We start from the raw sequence: 19260 nt of genomic DNA on the forward strand, positions 1-19260 counted from the left end.
GTGTGTGTGTGTGTGTGTGTGTGTGTGTGTGTGTGTGTGGTTACCGGAGGTGTCATTTGCAGAGGAATGAAGCTCAGTGTTATTAGTCATAGGATATGAATGAAACATTAGGATTTGTATCAACTCCAACTGCCTTCACACACACACACACACACACACACACACACACACACACACACACACACACACACACACACACACACACACACACACACGCACACACACAAACCTTAATGATCATCATGTAGTAGTTGGATCATTATGTGTTTGGTATGTGTATGGTGGATCTAATTTTGATTATGGGTTATTTGCGCTGATTATTTTCTTTATTAATCGATTGATTGTTTGGTTTGTTAAAATAGTGAAAATATAACCAGAGCCCAAAATGACACTTTCACAATGTTTCAGTCTCAACCGCAACGATGTTAGGAATACGTTAGAATTATTGACATTATCTAAAGGAAACATCTGTAAAAACATCAAATGTCATCACCAAAAAACAGCTCAATGTTTCCCCAGCAGCCATTTTGATTGGTCAAGCAAAAGTGTTGCATAAAAGTCACATTGGATCAAAACTCACCAGGAAGATGATGGTGCTGGATGGGCTGATGGGGGTGATGGGGCTGGTGGGGGTGGCGCTGGATGGGCTGATGGGGCTGGTGGGGGTGGTGCTGGATGGGCTGGTGGGGGTGACGGTCGTACGTGTCCGTGGGGTGCTGAGGAGTGGGATGAGGGTTTGGGTTGTGGTGCTGGTCCAGTTCCAAGGCCAGGGCTGGGTCCAGGTCCTGGTCCAAGTCCAGGGCTGGGTCGAGGTCCAGGGCAGAGTCCAAGGCTGGGTCCAGGGCTGGGTCCAGGGCAAGGTCCAGGTGCTTGATGGGCTGGTGGGGTTGATGGTCGTACGTGTCCGTGGGGTGCTGAGGAGTGGGATGAGGGTTATGGTTTTGGTGCTGATCCAGGGCTGAGTCCAGAGCTGGATCCAGGTCCAGGACCAGGTCCAGGGCTTGGTCTGTGATGTTATGCTGGTTGTGCTGGTTGTCCTGGTAACCGGTGTCATACAGTGTCTGGTGGTCATTCTGTTCGCTGTTTGGGTCGACGCGCCGCTGCTGGAGCAGCTTCTGCAGATCTGAAACACACAAAAGAAATGTGAAGAAAAGAAAGCAGAACAGAACAGAACAGAACGGATCATCATACTGCGGCTCTACCCTCAAAGTGAAATATTGATCCGTCAGCCTTGAGTTACGTCACCAATTAGCGACGCTTCTGCTTTGAGTGTGTTTTTACGAGACCGCCCAAAGGTGAATCACACCTGTCAACTGATGACATCATCAGATATGAACCAAATCACCAAAAGAAAGCTGTACAGTCGATGTTTTTTGTTTTAATGTCAAAGACCTTAACTGCTTCACCAAAGCGCACTAGAGACACGATACACATGGGCCCATGTGGTCTGGCAGTAATAAAACCTGAAGCTCTATAACAATAAAATCAATGAGGAAGTTGATGTTGGATATAAGAGGGGCCCGGGGGTTCGATTCCCTGATCCCGGGCAGTCTGTGTGGAGCCTGTTGCCCGTAGGTGTGGATGTTTCTCTGTCTCGCGACCCTGAACTGAACACAACCAATTATAAAGTTATCTTTAAATGTTATGAACACATGAATTCAGAGGCAGCCGTGGATGTTTCCCATAAGTTGAAACAAATTAAAGTTAATAATACATTTAGTATTAATAGTGGCTTCTTTCTTGTACTTCTTTTTTACTTTACTGGATTTATTAATCATGTTTTCTGAGCCAAAATTAACTGAGAGAGCGAAATCGACAGGAAGTCAGACAGACGTCTAGAGAGTGAGACAGAGGGGGCTGATGGGAAAATAGACTGATGCATTTGGGTATTTCTGAATTCATTGTTCAAACTTTCAGTCAGAGCGACAGCCGGAACAAGGAGCTCCGTAGCAGTGACCTGCAGGCAGTGGCCTGCAGTCCGCGTGCAGGGCATAAATACACCAAGCTGCCTCCGCAACACCGGAGAGGAAACAAAAAGAGGAGGACGACCTGCAGAGTCGTCACATCTGAGACCGAGTGGAAACGATTCTCACGGCTAAAACAGTCGCTCTTATTTTGAAGGTTTACGTAATCAATATTATTATATTATAATAACGATGTTTGAAAGAAAATGTTGTGTGAGAGCTGGAGGTAGTTTATGGGTTTGTTAACAATAAGAACGATTTGCAATATCTCCCTCCTTATCTGTTGAGCCTCATCAGTGAGATTGTTAATCCACATTAGCATCCTGGTCTGGATTAAATCCAGGATGTAATATTTATATGGAACAAGAGAAACTTGGTGCGACTTAATTCCTCAACGTCTCAGTTATTTCTGAGAATGAACACAGTTTGGTCTTAAACTCAAAAGATGTCAATGTCTACTGAAGGTTTAGAACTTTTTAACTTTGACTGTGTTTGTTAGTGATCTTTCTGAGCACAAAATATGACGTGACATCTTCCAACCAATAATGGACAGATGATAAGAAATTCACTTCCGAAAGCTCCATATTATTAAAAAAATTGCCCTGTTTGGGTTATTATCGTCACTCCAGCTCAGCAAAACCCCACTTGAGTCTAACCCAGAATACGAACGCTTCATATCAGCTTCAAGTGAACTTGAATACATTAAAGAAACCTTGAACAATGCCAATTATACACAGAGACGACCAAAAAGCATTATTTATAAAGTTTCAGGTTTAATGGCAGAACATTTCATTGTAACTGCCACTTTTTATGAATTTAATATCTCAACTTCAGACACCAATTCATTTCCTTTATTATCTTACATTTTGATTTTTAACTATTTAAATGTTTCAACTGCAAACTTCAGCAGTATGTTTCTGTTCTCTCTCGACATAAACACATCCATTGTGTGTGTGAACAGGTTGTAAAGTTGATTGTGATGACTCACCTCTGAGGTGTTTGTATTTTAAGGTGTTATTGTGTCCCGTCTGTTTCTGCTGGGCCGCAGTTCTGTTGATTATTTAATTACGTTGACTTCAGCTCGCAGGAAGTCGGTTCAATCAAAGGCGTGGTGGGAGCGGACTGTACCATCGGAGGTGTGTGTGCTGTGTGTGTGTGTGTGTGTGTGTGTGTGACTGCCTCTTTGTTTGTCTTTCTTTGTTGAATCAAGGCCCCTAAAGGCCAAAGATCTATTTTAGTCTGAAAAACACACTGTTTTGATTCTCAGAGTTCTCGGTGGCACTCATAAATATTTCATGTTATGCACACGGCCGATGTTATTTAGTACATGGAGGACAAAACGCTGCACGATGGTTCCACCAGACTGACAACTGGAAGGGCAGAAAGCGACAAATCCAGTTCAATGAGAAGAGAAGAAATCACCAGTCGTTGGTGCAGATCTCCATCAGGTGACCTATGAATACAACTCAATGGGCTGACTCCACGTCCAGACACTGATGGTCCGTCGTAAACCCCACTTCATTTAAACTCAAAAACAGAATAAAAAACGATGAATGCTGGTAATTAACTCAAACAAACTTGATCTCACCAAACTGCTTGTTCCGCACACTTGGTCTTTTCAAAATAAACTTCCATTTGCAATCTAAAAGCATGAAAAGGCCAGGAAATCTAGCGGTCATCTTTTAAAGAAAGGTCAACATACACAAACACTGTTCATCATCATCCGCTCCTCATCGTCTGAAACGTCCTTCACCAGGATCCTGAGCACCGAGCGGCCATCTAACCCCCATCCACCTGTGCTGGGCTGAAGTTAAAACAAACAAACCTCCGGTCCGCTCCCGCTTCCTTTACTTCATCAGGTCACAGTAACATTCATCCACTGTCAAGCTGCTGTGACCTCTGACCTCTCTGTAGTGTACAATGTGTCACCGTATCGGTGCACTCGCCCACTCTTTCGGTGTGTGTGTGAGTCACCGTGTGTTACAGGCTGAGGATGGAGGGGGTGGAGGGGTGAGGGGGGGGGGGGGGGTTAGCATCACTCTACTGTTTCACAGCTTCCTCACTTTGTTCAAGAAGCAGGCATGAATCAGACATGTGTGTGTGCGTGTGTGTGTGTGTGTGTAGGTGTGTGTGTGTGTGTGTGGAAGGTGGCCGGCGACCTCGTACCTCGAGCGAGGAGCTCCGTTCTCACGTTTTCAGATCCTTCAATCGGAGCTGAACTTCCAGAATCCAGTTGTGCATCAGAGACTGAGAGTCAAACACAACACGCTTTAAACACACTGGAAACAAAAACATCTTAGACATATTTATATATGTATATGTGTTCATGATAAAAGAAATACTTTTGTATTTTCATTGATAAACTTTGAGTTTCAGAACAAACAAAAAGGCTGAGAATAGAAGAGAGGACGTCCTTCTTTAGATAACACTGCAGTTTCCCACCCGCACACACACATATATATATATATATATATATATATACACACACACACATTCAAAATCTGGACTGAATAAAATTCCTGAGCGATAGCAAAGTTGAGCTGTTTTTGTTAAATTAGAACAGGGAGAACGAGAGGTCGGGTTTCTATTCAGAACCACCCTGAACCCAGACTGTGGATCTTTTCCCACGCACATATCTGTATTTATGGCGTGAATGCTGATTCAGGTCGTTCACCAATGAGAGAGTGTATATTCCTACACCACATCTGACCTGAGAACTTCTTCTTCCTTCACAGGTGACAACAAAGCGATGCCTGTGCTGACCCACCTGCGTCCTCACAGTTGTGTCCTCCGTGTCCCGGACAGCAGCGCCACAGCAGAGCCGTGGAGATCTGCTGCCTCTGCCTGTAGACCGGCCGGGTGGACAGCTTGTACCTGCACACACACACACACACACACACACACACACACACACACACACACACACAGAGGGAGAGAGAAATATGTTGAAGCCACAACTCACATTTGAAACTGAAACACACCTGAAATCACAACATTGATGAGACAGACAGCAGCTGGAACAAGAGGATGGAGATCTGATCTCAGATCAGCGCTCTGCTGCTGTCGGGGGGGAAATGAAAACCCCTGAAACCTTCCCAGGAACTGGAATCCAACTGGAATCTGTTTGACAGTGTGGATTCCTCGTCTGAGGGGCTTTCAACAGGGCCCGCTAAGTGCAAACGGTTTGTATAAACTGCGCGTCATGTCCGTCTGATCCTTCGGCTAAAATTTGGAAAATCTAATTTAATGTGTTTTAATGAGATGTTGTGACTGTGGATCAGATTTCAGGAAATGTCTCTTAGGTTGGTCGTTATATTAACTGTTGTAATGCAGGCACACTGTATTAACTTCTTCTCCTGTACATTAGATTTCTTTTTTCTTCCCCACATTACAACTTATGGATAATCAGCGATGAAAGAAATATTCAAATAATTTCAGTAAAGGTACCCACACAGTTAAAGTACTGCACAAGGGAAAGTATAGTATTCTAAACTATTATGAAATGTAGTGGAGTAAAAATTTAAAGTATTATTAAATGGAAATTATGAAAATACAATCACCTTGAATGTGTACTTCAGTAAATTCACTTGAGATAAACTACAGATTGACAGTGAAATTAGTTTTGGGTATCCATAAAGGAGATCTGAGACGTTTAAGGATTTTGAAACTGATGGTTTGTATTGGAAATATATCCGAACACATTCCTCCTTTAACTGAGAAGGTTCTGTTCAGTCCTCCTTCCTAATGAGGATTTGATCCTCTGCATAAAAAGGCTTCAGGTATAATTTCCTCACTCCACTGGATTTTATTTATTTTAAAAAAAACAGGAATTACTGAGAATAATTATAATAAGAATTTCAATGAAAGGAGGGACAGGAACAAGGCTGTATCCTGTTGTTTGTACATTTAACATCTTAACAGGAATAAAATCGTCGAACTCATGTTTTTATTTCACGAAGCCAAACATGAAGAATGATTGAACAGCGCTGACTGACCTGTAGCACTGAAATCACACATATTACTTTCTGCTCTATTCTATGTCTTGAATTCTCATTTTTGGATGATTTTCTTTTTAATGCATTTTGCATTAATCCACCGACTCCTTCTCTGTAGTGCATATGGAAAATTAATTAATTTAATTTGGTCTAATGCAAAAAATACAATACTATCTAACCTGTAATTATTATTAAACTCATCTGTTTTTTGTTGTTGTGAGCTACACTTTGGGCTTTTGAGGATTGTGATGGGATTTCTCAATATTTTCATTACTTTTACAAATCAAACAGTTAATCAATTAATGGAGACATAAATGCATTAAGTTATAATAATCTGATGATGTATAAATGTATATATAACGGTCACATTGGACTATTTTCTTCTACTTCTAATACTTTAACAACATTTTCCCAAATACAATTACATACTTTTACTGAAGTAACATTTTCAATGCAGGACTTTTACTTGTATCATAATATATTTATGAATCGGAATCAGAAAGTTGTAACTTTTTTTCCTGTTATCCCCAGGACATTTCCTTCCGGTCACCCGCCTGCACATCACTTAATTCTTCATTTAAATACACTTACATACACTAAAATACACTTAAACACACTTAAATACACTTAAATACTAGGGCTGTGAAACGATTAAAATTTTTAATCGGGTTAATCACAGGTTTTTGTGGATTAATCATGATTAATCACATATTACCGATATTCTCGGTATATTTTGTGAGAACATAGAGATTTATGACAAAAGACGGATATACTGTATACATTTATACATTCTTCTATACAATGGTGCTGCAACTCAGCAGTTATTTAGCAGTTTTCTTCCATATGGAACATTAATACATCTTCATCCTAAACAGAATGTTTAACCCTCCTGTTACCTTTCGGGTCAATTTGACCCCATTCAATGTTTAATGTCGGTGTTCTTTGGGGTCAATTTGACCCCAGGCTGTTTTTCACTGTGTCAAACATATCAGAAATATAAACTTTTTTATTTATTTAAAGGGCTATTTAGGTAGTCAACAAACAAACATAAAGTACCTCACACTTAAACTTGGGAAACAATATTAATTCTAATAATTTTCTGGAGGTTTTAATTGCTGGGGTCAAATTGACCCCGAGGGTAAAATATGTTAGTAAATGTAAAGGTAACAGGAGGGTTAAACAGAGCATTTTTCTCTTGTTTGTCAACCATGAACTCCACCATGATACAATCTAAAGGTGGACAGATTGACAAGCGACTTTTTTTTTGCTCGGTCCCGATGCGCGCGCACGGAGCTCTTTGGCGCGCCAGACGGAGATCGATAAGTGTTAACGCAACGCGTAGAGACAGAGATGACATGCTGCTGTGGAGATACGATCAACAACAGACGTTTAGTTTAATAAAAGAACAAAGACGTGCTATAGAGAACATGTCAGGGGGCGGGCCAATCTTTTTAATGTCATGCGATCTACCAACACTACGCCGCGATCGACTGGCAGGTCGCGATCGACGTGTTGAGACCCCTGATCTACAGGAAGTAAAAGTCGTCACAAGGTTTCCGTAGGTGAACCTGCGGAAGGATCATTACCGATGAACAGACCGTCTGCATGAGAGCGGACAGAGTTCAGATTGAAGTGGTGTATTGGAAGCTCATTTTGCAAGTGACTTTTTTTTCGTCCCAACGACCAACAACAGACGGATTGGAAGCTCATTCTGCGCATGCGTTAAATGCGTTTTTTTAAAAAACTAGTTAAACCTGTAATTGGATTAACTGAGTTAACGCGTTATTTTTCACAGCACTATTAAATACACATAACTCTTCACCTTAAATACACTTTGACTTGTTACATTTCTGAATCCTGCCCGTCTGTGCACTTTACCTCATACTTATATTTATATTTTTAATTATCGCACTGTGTTTATTGTTTATTGTTGTTAATGTCATTGTCTATTGTCGCACCACCCGCCATGACACATTCCTTGTATATGTATTGACACGTATTGGTGTGTACTCACATGATCAGCTGACAGTCGAGCGTCCCACTCGGACATGGACTCTGAGACTTGATGGTGTACTTCTCTGTTCCACACGCCACCGCCATGGTAACCACACGCTGCTGCACGAACGCACACCAGTTCCTGCACAAGGGTCAGTCAGGAAGACGGATGAGGTCACTCGGAGGGAGAATTTGCTTGTTTGCAGTTTTGTTGTTGCCTCTTTCCTGTTTGGGGTCAGGGGTCAAACACAGTGTCCTCTCATCGCAGACCCTCAACATTTAGAGCCAGGCTATCTGTTTCCAGTCTTTATACTAAGCTAAGCTAACCCGTTGCTGGCCGCTGGAGCCTCACATTTACTGAACCGACAGTGAAAATGAACATTGGACTCTCAGAGAAGAAGAGGATTAGTATTTTATTCCAAATATCAAACTATTCCCACAAAACAATAATGTTCGAATAAATAAGAGGAAATATTGCATTCTTTGGGTAATACTTTCAGCAGCGGATGAATCTGCTGAGTATTTGGCACGCGGAGTGCGATGGACTTTCAGGTCTGAACATGAACCTTAATGACAAGAGGTTACACTTCAATCTAAATATAATGAATTCACACACGCACACACACACACACACACACTCACACACACAGAGGCAAAGTGTGGTTTCAATCAGAGTCAATGAGCAGCTGTCGTAAATGAACTATCAACATGTGTGTGTGATGAGGTCATAAGGTTACAGACATGAGCTAAGGTGTGTTTTGGGTCACCATAGACCACCCCTGTGTGTGTGTGTGTGCGCACGCACACTCGTTCATTTATTACCACGGCTTCTGTTTGTGTTGACCGGTTTGCTGGATAAAAAGCATAATGTTTACATGTATTTATTATTATATTTATATATAGTATATGTATTATAGACAAGGAGCCCGTCTGTGAGCGTGTGAGCTGCCTGACGTCGGGTTGGCTGGTAAAAACAAACCTCATCCACCCTCCAGCTAATCTGTTCTGCGTGGCGTTGATGTGTGTTTACTGTGATGTTGTAATGTTAATGTTGAGCTGTTTGTCTCATCACTTCCTGTCTGCTTAACTCTGGTTTCTCCTTTTTCTGGAAGTGACTCTTTATACAAACCCATTCATTCGGTAAACAAACTCACATCGTATCAGTTTTGTCTTCATTTATAGAACAGCATCCCTCTTTTCTGATCCTTTAAAAAAAAAAAATCTGTTTATGATCTCGACCCAGTGTGTGTAGACATTTGTGTTGTGCGATTTGGAGAAACATATGAAACCATTAATGTTCCAAAAGAGCTTAGCTGTGCTCTCGCTTCTACATTTCCCCCGGGACCTCCTCAGTGGGTGGATCACGAAGCATTTGTATTATATGTTGTGGTGAACCGGGGGAACCAAATGTATTTGTTCTCCACATATTATCAATACACTGCAGGATAAAGTTTCCCAATAATCTGTTTCCAGGTTCTTAACCATAAAAGCTTCGGTTCAAGCTTCATGTTTTTTACACCAACAAACAACAAAGTCTTAATACAGAGTTAGTAAATCGTGAGAAAACGCTTACTCCAGACAAAACTGATACCTTTGTTTGCTAAATAAATAAATGATAGAAATACACAGTGTAACCCCTCAGCAGTGTTTCTGTGCAAAGACTCAATGTCCTGGTGAATGCTGAGAGTGGAGGAATATATATATATATATATTTATATACATATATACATATATATATATATATACATTAAAGTAACAGGACTATATATATCATATATATATGATATATATATATATATATAATATATCATATATATATATCATATATATAGTCCTGTTACTTTAATTAAAGATCATTATATTGTGTTTGGATGTGATGAGGACAAATTTATTTCAACCTTATTTGAGATTTTTCTTTTTCAAGCGAGAGACATTCATACATCGGTGTATGGTCTGTGAATGAAAATACATGAAAACACAAGTGCATCACCAAGATGTGCCGGAATGAGAAAAAAAAAGCAAGCCGAATATTGTATTTTCAATTTCAAAGTATGTACACAAGAGATGCATTTGAGTTTTTAAACCCGTTCTTGACCCGTTGCCTTTTGGGAAAGTGTGTGTTCAGTGTTCATAGAGTGACATAAACAAGTGTTTTAAATGTTCCTTATTTTTTGCCATTCAAATTGTTGACCGACATTGCGAGTCGGCAACATGTGGTACCTTGTGTCTGCTCCAAACGATATCTGCTGCTCTGAACCCGCCCTGCGCCACGCGAGAGCCAGATAGCAGCTATTACACGCAGATCTAATTGTAAATCCATTGTTTCTACATGTGAACAAAATCCTCTGACTCAGAAAAGCCCCATGTGATTTCCTGTGGAGAGCTATGACATCACCAAAGAGACACCCACCCCCTGCCAGGAGATTCCTCCATATCCCGAGCTGCAATAACAAACAAATACACGTTTTGAAATACATAAAACATACAAAATGTCCAATTATTGATTAATTGAACTACCGGAGACACGTTGACGTTGTCGTTTCATACATCTACTATGATGCTTCTGCTGTTGAAAGATGGCAACTCCTCCTGCCCAGTGGAGGGAGGCGCGTTCCCATTTCTTAATCCAGTAAAAACCTTTTCCTTTTCATGGCTACAAACTCGGCTGCAGGCTCGGCTCAACTGCGACACATCTAGAGTCTCGCCTATTTGTTTCTCCCTGTGTGACGTGTGGGGTTTCAAAACAATAGAAAAAAATTTAAAACACGGCGTACCATGCATCTGGTAAAGGTGAAGCTCATTATGTAAGTCAAGGGGGGATCATGTGTTTGGTTGTTGATGCCATCAATAAAGTGTGTCTCCTCACTCCTTCACCACCCTCAAGGAAACAACAACTGCTTCAACAGAAAAAATACATTTCTTGCAATCCGCCTTGCCAAAAACGAACCCTTTATTTATTCTGTTGCCACGTTGTGGCCGTTTGTCGCGGCTCAAAAACTGCAAATGAATTCCATACCCTAGATGTTACGATCCGCTAACGTTAGGCACGAAACCAGATGACAAAAACCTTGTTTTGTACTCTTCTGTACGGGAGCACGGAGGCTCGGTAACCAACAAGTTGCAAAAACTCTCTCGAGATGGTTGAGGTGAGGCTCTGACCTCGGTTGGGTACTTTTCGCATGTTTTTGCAACTCGTGGGTGACCATCTGGACACCACCGTGAGATTCTACTCTTCTTCTTGGTTTGGGAGGAGGGGACACACACCTGGTGGAGATCTGCACTCCACAGAGAGCACTTTTGATTGCTGTCAGATACATGTAGTTCAGGAAGAGGTACAATATTTATGAAGTTTAGTGGAGTATAAAAGAGCAGAAAATAGACCCACCATCCTCCTTAACCTTTGACCTGTGACTTGTGTGCTGTAGAGAAATATTCATTCAGTCTATAATTAGGCTGTAAACAGGGTCCGTGGTCCATACTACTTTTAATGCACAGCTGGGTTTGAAGACATCAACAAGCCGAGTGGAAATGTAGAGATTAAAGGAGGCTGGAACAACATCAGAAAATCCATCTTTAATCTTAATCTTCAGCTTTTGTCCTGTCAGACTGAATTCACATCAACTGAAGCCTCTCTCTCTCTTTCTGTTCCTTCTTCACATGATGCAGCTTAAATCTCAGATATTATTATCTATTATATAACTTTCCTAGTTTAGTCTGAGGCGCCCCAGAATCAGACTGGGGCACACTGTTAAAGAACAATGAATACAAATGTGTTAAGACATTTAAACTACTGGTGATAAATGAATGCCAAAGTAACTTTCCGTACTTAAATATCAAATCACATCAATAAATAGTTTTGATTAGAGACGACAGACTCCTAACCGGACACGTAAAAGGCCCCCGACTTCTTCTGCATACGGGTGCAAGTGATTACCCTGAGGTTTTAGGAGGAGCCCTTTTTGAGGGGGGTGGGGTGTGCAAGGGTATACACACATGAGCACACACACACATTAATTGTGCAAAAATACATTTGAATTCATATAGAGAACATTGTGCCTGGTGCAAGAAAGAAACAGAAACAATAATGTTCAGCTGAAGACTACCGCAGCATAAATAGACCGTCTGCATATTAGACACAAAGGGTTCGAAATTGTTACACACAAATAAACAAATAAACAAATAAACACGCACGTTGACAAGCGCTTGACTATTATCTTGTTATTCTTTCAGTTCAGGGATTTGAATATACAGGAAAATGACTACATTCAATTTAGATATTTCAGGGCTGCCCCGAAATCTCTCAGACGAGGCTTTCGAGGAAATTCGAGAAATCCCCCCCCCCCCCCCAAGTCTCTTTACCTCGATTGTCGTTGTGCTTTTGCAATTGAAATGAAACAAAATAACCTTGATATATCTGCCTTTCCAACACTAATAGTCAGTCGTTTCATTTAATTTGGTGTTTTTCGCTCGTGTCTAACAGCACAGAACACACCTTTTCTTTATCTGGGGCTGAACCGCAAAGTGTCACATCTGCGATGTGTAAAACTGTCACTTTTTAGCCGTGTTTTATATTGTGAGCATTCGATTAAAAAAAAGATCCCCCTGGGAGCGAGACCTCCACTCGTCCTGAGAGAGACGGAGATCAACGAGCTGTTGGGTTTCTGCTGCAGGGCCAAGAGTTCTGAATGTCGACACCAGAGGATCCCCGAGGGCCGCAGAAGACTGGAGGGATCTGCTGTGACCAGCAGGTATCATTCAGATATCAGCACTCTATCTATTCTCAGTCGTGTTTGTCCTCAGGGCGGCATGAGGGGAAAAGGTCATGAGGTCATTAAAATGCAAAGGGGTCACCATCTGGAGACACGGGAACATCTGCAGCGTGTTCATTGGAAATGTGACATGAGGTTGTTGAGATATTTATCTCTTGACCAGTGTTTGATTGCTGCTGTTCTTTTGTTTTCATACTTACTTCATGTATTATTCTCTTCCCCGTTCTGTTGTATAAATCGTGTTCATAAATGAATAAAATATGAAGTGTGTGGATCAGACTTCTTGCTATCAAATCAGTTATTGAATTACTCAACAGGCGTCACAAAGAAAAATTACTTCACGCTCTTATTTGATTTATTTTGTATCTTATATGTCGACTGTTGATTGTTTTTTATTGTTGTTGTGTTGTTTGTCCCTCTAATGTGGACACGCCAGCCTCCAAGTCAAATTCTTCATGTGTCGAACACACGTATCTAATAAATTTGTCTGATTCTGATTCTGATTCAAATGTATAAATGATGTGCACAAAAACATATATTTTTTTCTTTCATGACATCTCCGGCTGGACTCAACAAACCGCCACAACAACCACAGCAAAAACAACGGGAGGCAGTTGTGTGGGGCGTGTACGTCGGTATCTCGACATGAACGACGCCATGCATGTGTCGCCATGGTTACTTGTTTATGTTTTGCAACAGGGAAAACTTTGCTGTTGGTCAGGAAGTTTCAGTCTTGATGGGCTCTCTCGTGGATAGAGAGAGAAGTAAGAAAACACTTCTGATACCTAAACATCCGTCTCTCGTCATGCGGCCTACGATGTCTCCAGACGTAAACACCTCCTCTGATTGTTGGTCATGATCAGATTCACCTGCACCATCATCAGTCTGATAACGACATTGCCTTTAAATCCTGTTTTTATTTTTCCCAATTTTCTTTGGGCGCCGAGTGTCATCCTTTCATCTGCCAGCTGTGTGTCTCCTGATAACGCCTGACTGAGCAGTAAATGATGCCTTCATGGTCACATTATCCGCAGCCTGAGCTTTCTTTGATCTGAATCTGGCTGCTGAGCATCTTCTTCTTCCTCTTCATTTCAAGTTGGATGAACTTTTACTTTGAAAGGATTTCAGTGAGGCTTTCGATTAGAAGATGAGCTGCAATTCAAGCAGCCGACGAGGTTGAAGGTCACAACAGCGAGACTAAAGACCCGATGCTCCTCTTGGCCCTGAAGGCCACCATGACAGACAGGAAGACTTCCCTTCAAAATAAGAGCATCTCTTTCTCTCTGAAGCAAGTTTCAAGAGGATTTCAGAGCAGTGAAGTGAAACAAAGACGGAAAATAATCTGAAAACTGCATTGATGATGTGGAAATCAGTATGTAAGGTCAATGAAATTATTAAACAAATAGTTTAAATATATATATTTTAACATGAACAATGCATAACGAAGTCCAACCTGAAGAAGAGATTTATTGCACCGCATTCTGTAGCAATTCTTATTCCACCATCGTCACTGGGCTGGTACGTGAAATATTGAAATATCTCAAATAAATTAGACATTAAAAGAAGATTAGACGTAACATGTTTTACAAATATGACTAAAACATGTATAAAACACACAAAAAAACTTCTTTAAATTCCTCCGAAGCCTCAGATTTTCTCTCCTTTCAGCTAAACAACACACTTTTCCAACTCCACTTCATCTGCACTTAACTACCTGTTGACGTCTGACCTCTGAAGTATGTATACCCCCCCAACTGCAAACGTGGAAAGCTGCTCTCCATTACAGCACAACCGCACAAAGACCTCCGTTCATGTCATTAAAGCAGCTGTTTAAAGTGTGTGTTTGTGTGTGTATGTGTGTGTGTGTGTGTGTGTGTGAGTAGGGGGGTCTTTTTAGCTAATGGAGGGTTGTTTTGTTAAGAGCCCTCGGGGATCATTTTATCAGCTAATCTACGGACGAGTCCTGCAGTCTAATGCATGGATGTGGGTCAGAATAATGACGGAGGCCAATGTGGACGCGCTCGAGACATTTAATCCTCTTATTTGATCTCAGAAACCCGAAATATCAGAATCAGTCCAATTTAAATGTTTTCTCATTCTTAATTCTTATCTTTACGTACCCTTTAGTCTAAAACCATCTTGCCCCAAAGTGTTACAAAAGTGTAGAAATGTCCAACATAAGAGCTAAATCAAGCACAACTGATATCTGTATGTTATTGGTAGCAGCAGTCAGCTGATCCTTTTAGTGTCATTTAGTAAGTATTGTTTGTTTTAACTTTCTAAGGTATGACTCGAGATCCCAGACAGGAAGTGCATGCAGGTGGAGTCTGTGATTTCCTCTGAAGCAACATCATCCCACCTTCAGTAAAAGATGCAAAGATAATGACACGGGTGAAAACGTCTTGATGTCAGAATGATAATAAATGATCCTTGAACATCCTTGTGCAGGTATGAAATGTGTACTGAAACATAGAGGAGATTGGTGCTGTCCATTCTAACAACATTCCTGATTGAACATATCTAAGTTGTAATATCTAAGTTGTAACTCAGTTGGTGATTTTTTATCAACAGAAGCCTATTGCAGGGCCATAAAGAAAAGTAAAAAAGGTTCTTATTACTGACATTGTCTGGACTGAAGTGGCGGACAGACTGGCATCCATACAGCCCTGCAGTGTGCGTGTGTGTGCGTGCGTGTGTGTGTGTGTGTGTGTGTGTGTGTGTCAGCAGCAGCCTGGGTGGTACCAGCCTATTATAAGCATGCTGGCAGACAAAACATGTGAGTGCTCCCTGCTTCATATGCAATAGGAGTGAGTGTGTGTGTGTGTGTGTGTGTGTGTGTGTGATTATAGTTGTATCTTTGTTTGGACCAACTTGAGTTGTAGCCTTTGATATTTTTGGGTTTAGATTGAGCAGTGATGGAAGGTATCTAAGTACATTTATTTGAATACTCTACTTAAGTAAAGTACCTTGAAAAACTTGACGTGGCCCCTAAAAATACTTTATTTTTTACTGCACTACATCGCGTCAAAGGTTTTAGTTACTTTGCATATTCAGATTATTACTAATACATGATGATTATTATCAAGTAATAAACTACCCTGGTATATAAAGCTATTGAATGAGCTCAATTACCCCCTGCAACATTAAAGTGATGAACACATTCACAAATAATCCAATAACATATATAATATATTATTCTGAAGTGGGCTATTCTACATCATGAGTACTTTCACTCTTGGTACTTTAAAATACATTTTAAAGCTAATAGTTTGTTATCTTTAGTAAAGTCTTGTTAGAGAGTATTTCTACACTTGTATATATTCTCTTTTAAGTTTACAGATATACTCAGAGGATAATGTCGGTATATTGTACAACATATATTACCAAACCCCCCAAAAAAGAAGGAATATGTCACATTCAACATCACAAACAACACCACACTGAATTTGAGCTATAGTTTAAATATACAGTCAGCAAGTTTAGCCCAGTGGTTCCCAACCTAGGGGTCAGGCCCCTCCAAAGGGTCACCAGATAAACCTCAAGGGTCACGAGATGATTGATGAGCGAGGAAAGAAGAAAAATACAAGTTCTGATACTAAAATCTGTTTTCCGTTTTTGGACTTTTCTCAAGCCTTTCAATGTTAGTTATGTATATATGTATTTAAATGAAACCATGTGAAATTTGTGAAATTGGGCTATACAAATAAACTGAATTGAATTGAATTGAAAGGTTTAGGAGAAATGCCTCTTTGGTTGGAACTGACAACAACTCAATGTCAACAACTCAATGTCATTAAATACAACTAAAATGTGTTGTATTTTATTGTTGTATTTTTCTGTGAATTTGACTGTTACTAGTAGAACAAAAGTACACTATCTCTCTCTGATTGTACCCACTGAAGTACCTTGGACCTTTGTTACACGAGTGGTTCCCATCAGCTAACAGCCTGATGAGCATAACATCGTTATTCCTGACAGCACTTATTCGCCAAAATAAGTATCAGAATTACACGTGTGCAATGTTGTATTTGGTCAAAATAGGGATTTGTAGTTTTATTGCAACAACCACAACAGTATCATTGAAAAAAACATATGACTCGCGCTTCTTTTAATCTTCTATTCATCATCAGCTGATTATTTTCTTCATTTATCGTTATCGAAAAAATGTCCATTGACCAAACCCTGAACTCATCCTGACTGTGATGCAGCCCGACTCACAGGATGTCGACTCACTCCTCCTCCTCGTCCGTTATCTGCGTGTCTCTGTTCTCAAAACCTCGGTCGCTAAGACAACAACATCCAATCTGACAACCTCCCCGCTAAAAGTATAAACTTCTAAAAGATGTATCGTGCTATAAGGCGAGCCTGTTTGGTTGTTTGGGTGAATGGTTGAAGACATCCGCATGATGTGTTTAGAAGACTCTCGTGCCTGATGTTTATGACACATCTGTTGCCATTCAGTGTTTTCTTTTGCAGGGATTTAATGCCTCCGCCAACCAGTCAAGTTGCCGTTTACACGTGTGTCTGTACAAAATGTCCTCATTTCCCCATTTTACCCTCTGAGACACATTTAATTTGCATAACAATTCTCGAGTTATGTCCAGAAACGTGATATGTGAGGTCACAGTGACCTTTGACCAACAGATTTGAAGAAGCACGCTCACGTGAATGGGATGGACGTGTGAGGTCATAGTAACCTTGACCTTTGACCTAACCCAAAAACACAATGCCTTCAGATCCTGGCCTATATGATTATGCAAGACTACCTGATATACAAAACAATGAAAATCAGCAAATATTCACATTTGAGACCCTGGAGCTGTTAAAAGTTTGACTTTGATGATAAATCAATTATTGAAAGAGTGACAGATTCATTTCTATCAACTTATTGATTAACTGACGTGGCTTTGTCCATTCAATGGAACTTTTTTGGAAGAGAAAAATCGCTGAAAGCAGAGAACAGATATGAATGAGTGGTGCTTTGGACTCACCCGGTTCGGGCTGGGTAGTTCCCTCTCTCTCCCAGAGGAGGGGTCTCTGTCGCCCCGGGATGAAGCCTCTCAAGGTGGTCGAGAGACACTTCTCCACCTCCTCTTCCTCCTCCTCCTCCTCTTCTTCCTCCTCCCAGTTCCTCCTCATCCTCCTCCACCTCAGGGTCTCGTGCTCTCACCTCACAGTGAGCGCTCACCAGTAAACCCAGTACCAGCACCAGTCCTCTCACTGCCATCATGTCTGCTCCCCTCCACATCACCGAGTGGACGCTCCTGTGACCACCAGCTGCTTTTAAATGGCCGGGTGGGGCGGTGGGGGGGAGGCCACACCTCCTTTACTCTGCTCCCCCTCTCCCTTCTCTCTCAACGGGCTTCTCCTGCTCCGTCTTCATTATATTTTGATATGTCATCTATAAATCTGTCACTTAACGTCGCTGCCGGTAAAGATACAGGGCTCATTCTAACCACTCTATATACTGCTGGGTAGCTTAATCCATCATAACTGAATAGCTGACTGTATTTTGTATTAATAATCTGCCGAGTAATAAACGTATTTGAATATTTGAGGAAGAAAAAAAGATTAATTGGAGTGTGAACGAGGCAACAATGAAGTTTAACCTCTTTTATTAATAAACTCCTTTAGTCTATCTGTCTTCATGCTTATCCTGGGGAAGTGATAAGAACAGAGGAAATCCAGAGCTGCAGGAGAAATGACCTCCTTCCTTTCTGTGTGTGTGAGTGTGAGTGTGTGTGTGTGTGTGTGTGTGCGTGTGTTTGCTGCTGTGACGGTATTCTTCAAAGGGCTGTTTGAGGGTTAAAGCATGTCACCATTAAATGTGCAGCAGTGAACTAAATGCACCACACAGGCCCTGATTTACATTTCCGCTGCTCTAAGGCGTGAAACAGGAGACAGAAACTAAACTTCACAATCATTCAGGTTGATCATTATGCAGTATGAAAAACCTTCATTCAACAAGCAGATATTTTTTGATAGAATTTCAACAAACCATCCGTGAGAAGTATTGATGAGAGGTTATTCGACCCAGTAATCATCATCAATTTAACCAAATACATGGTCAGGCGTCTCACTGTGACTCTTTCACAACAGTGAGGCGGATTACGGTGAGTTCAAGTGAACTGAAGTGGAGGAGGAAGAGTCAGAGGGAGGAAGGCTGGCGGTTCCTGTCCCGGCTGAGAGAGACTTTTCCACTGGGAGGGGGGTTGGGGCGGGTTGCATGAATGGGGGTCATTTCCGAGGATTGTTTCAGAGCTGTTTGGAGAGATGGAGGAGAGATGAAAAGTATGGCAAAGAAAGAGAAAGTCAAGAAGGATACTGAAGATGGAAACGAGAGATACTTTGATATATCTACAGATTTGTGGATATTTATCAAATTCCTGGTCAGGGCAAAAATTAAAAACAATATGTCAACAAGACAGCACCAGTGGGAAGTACCTAACTATATTTGCTCAAGTGCTTTACTTCTGTACAATTTTACTTACTTACTGAGTATTTATATTTCCTGCCACTTCATACTTCTACTTCCCT

The 19260-nt window shown here is 41.0% G+C and overlaps 1 protein-coding gene across 1 annotated transcript in view; it reads right to left on the bottom strand.

Moving 5' to 3' along the window:
- The window catches only part of mmrn2a (multimerin 2a), a 28681-nt gene extending 10710 nt beyond the window's left edge, over positions 1–17971 (bottom strand). Inside the window, exons 1-5 of the mRNA XM_056434870.1 lie at positions 17715–17971; positions 7974–8096; positions 4732–4838; positions 4131–4211; positions 581–1123 (exon numbers count right to left, since the gene is read on the bottom strand). Coding sequence (XP_056290845.1) covers positions 581–1123; positions 4131–4211; positions 4732–4838; positions 7974–8096; positions 17715–17971 — 1111 coding nt within the window. The remainder of the gene's footprint in view (positions 1–580; positions 1124–4130; positions 4212–4731; positions 4839–7973; positions 8097–17714) is intronic.
- Positions 17972–19260: the final 1289 nt, after the last annotated feature.

Source organism: Pseudoliparis swirei, chromosome 17 (genome assembly GCF_029220125.1).
Source record: "Pseudoliparis swirei isolate HS2019 ecotype Mariana Trench chromosome 17, NWPU_hadal_v1, whole genome shotgun sequence".
Taxonomy (NCBI): Eukaryota; Metazoa; Chordata; class Actinopteri; order Perciformes; family Liparidae; genus Pseudoliparis; species Pseudoliparis swirei.